Source organism: Salmo salar, chromosome 16, assembly GCF_965601325.2.
Source record: "Salmo salar chromosome 16, fSalSal1, whole genome shotgun sequence".
Lineage (NCBI taxonomy): Eukaryota > Metazoa > Chordata > Actinopteri > Salmoniformes > Salmonidae > Salmo > Salmo salar.
The window spans coordinates 53,033,965-53,035,000 of record NC_138306.1 but is presented as its reverse complement, the minus strand read 5'-3'; the positions used below and the strand labels follow the sequence as shown (position 1 = coordinate 53,035,000).

General features: G+C 42.4%; 1 protein-coding gene across 1 annotated transcript in view; it reads right to left on the bottom strand.

The window, feature by feature from the left end:
• The window catches only part of rubcn (rubicon autophagy regulator), a 71,241-nt gene extending 70,406 nt beyond the window's left edge, over positions 1 to 835 (bottom strand). The window contains exon 1 of the mRNA XM_082962401.1: positions 548 to 835. Coding sequence (XP_082818527.1) covers positions 548 to 585 — 38 coding nt within the window. The 5' untranslated portion in view covers positions 586 to 835. The remainder of the gene's footprint in view (positions 1 to 547) is intronic.
• Between the last annotated feature and the right edge of the window lie 201 nt (positions 836 to 1,036).

Sequence of the window (1,036 nt, the reverse complement as noted above, 5' to 3'; positions counted from 1 at the left end):
ATCATTTATTGACTGTAAATCCCTGCGTCATACATAGATAACACTGTAGACTAAACCCTGTAGACTAAACCCCAGTCAATCAAATAGCAAAGACTGCCGTATGACCTCAGTCAGCTAGCTAGGCGCCTGTCTTGCAAACACAAAGAATTATTCATTAACCCCGGCAATGTAAATTCTATAAAACAGCTACCCCTTTGGGTAAGCAGCAATTTGCCATACCAAAAACATTGCCCGTTCCTTCCAGAGTATGCTAGTTAAGTAGCTATTTAACTAACGTTAGCTAGCTAGCTAGTTAGTTAGTTAAGCGTCATCTAGCTAATGCTAGTTTAGCTAACTAGCTAGCAAATATATGAGGTATTATTGGACGTGACATGGTACTGAACTGAGGAAAACATTTTAAAATTCTATTTCAGATGTTTGTATTCGTAAACATCCAAAATGTAGTCAACGAGCTAGTCGACTAAGCTAACTTTAGCTAACAAGCATCAACATGCAAACTTGATTAGCTAGCTAGCATGGTTAGCCGACTCCCCACCCAGTCCCTCACCTGCGTTCCTGGGCTTTTTCCTCCGATGTAATCTCCATTTCCTCGAAGCAGGGGGGGAAACGGAATACGCTATCAGCTTCCCCCCAAGTCCCCTTCCAGTACGCACAAGTCACCGGCCACTTACAGTCGGTGGCTTAAAATGAGCTCGTCGGTCGCATTCACTTTGACTAGGAGTGTGACTGTAGTCCAACATGAACGCTGTCAGTGTCAAAATCGCAAGTCTAAACAGTAGGACAGGTCTAAACAGTAGGACAGGCCTAAACAGAAACACAACCGCATGACTTCAGTGGGCGGGATTGATCTTTCTCAGGCTCCTACTCCAACTCTTTGACACAGGTTGATTTGTAGGTGATATATTGACATTTATTTTTTGCTGGAGCTATTTAATGCAAACTAGCCTCATACTGATCTGATCTGTGAGTTATTCTAATGAACATGCCTGCATATTTTCTACCTTACTCAAGTGTCCTCTATTCTCTGTTGAATCAA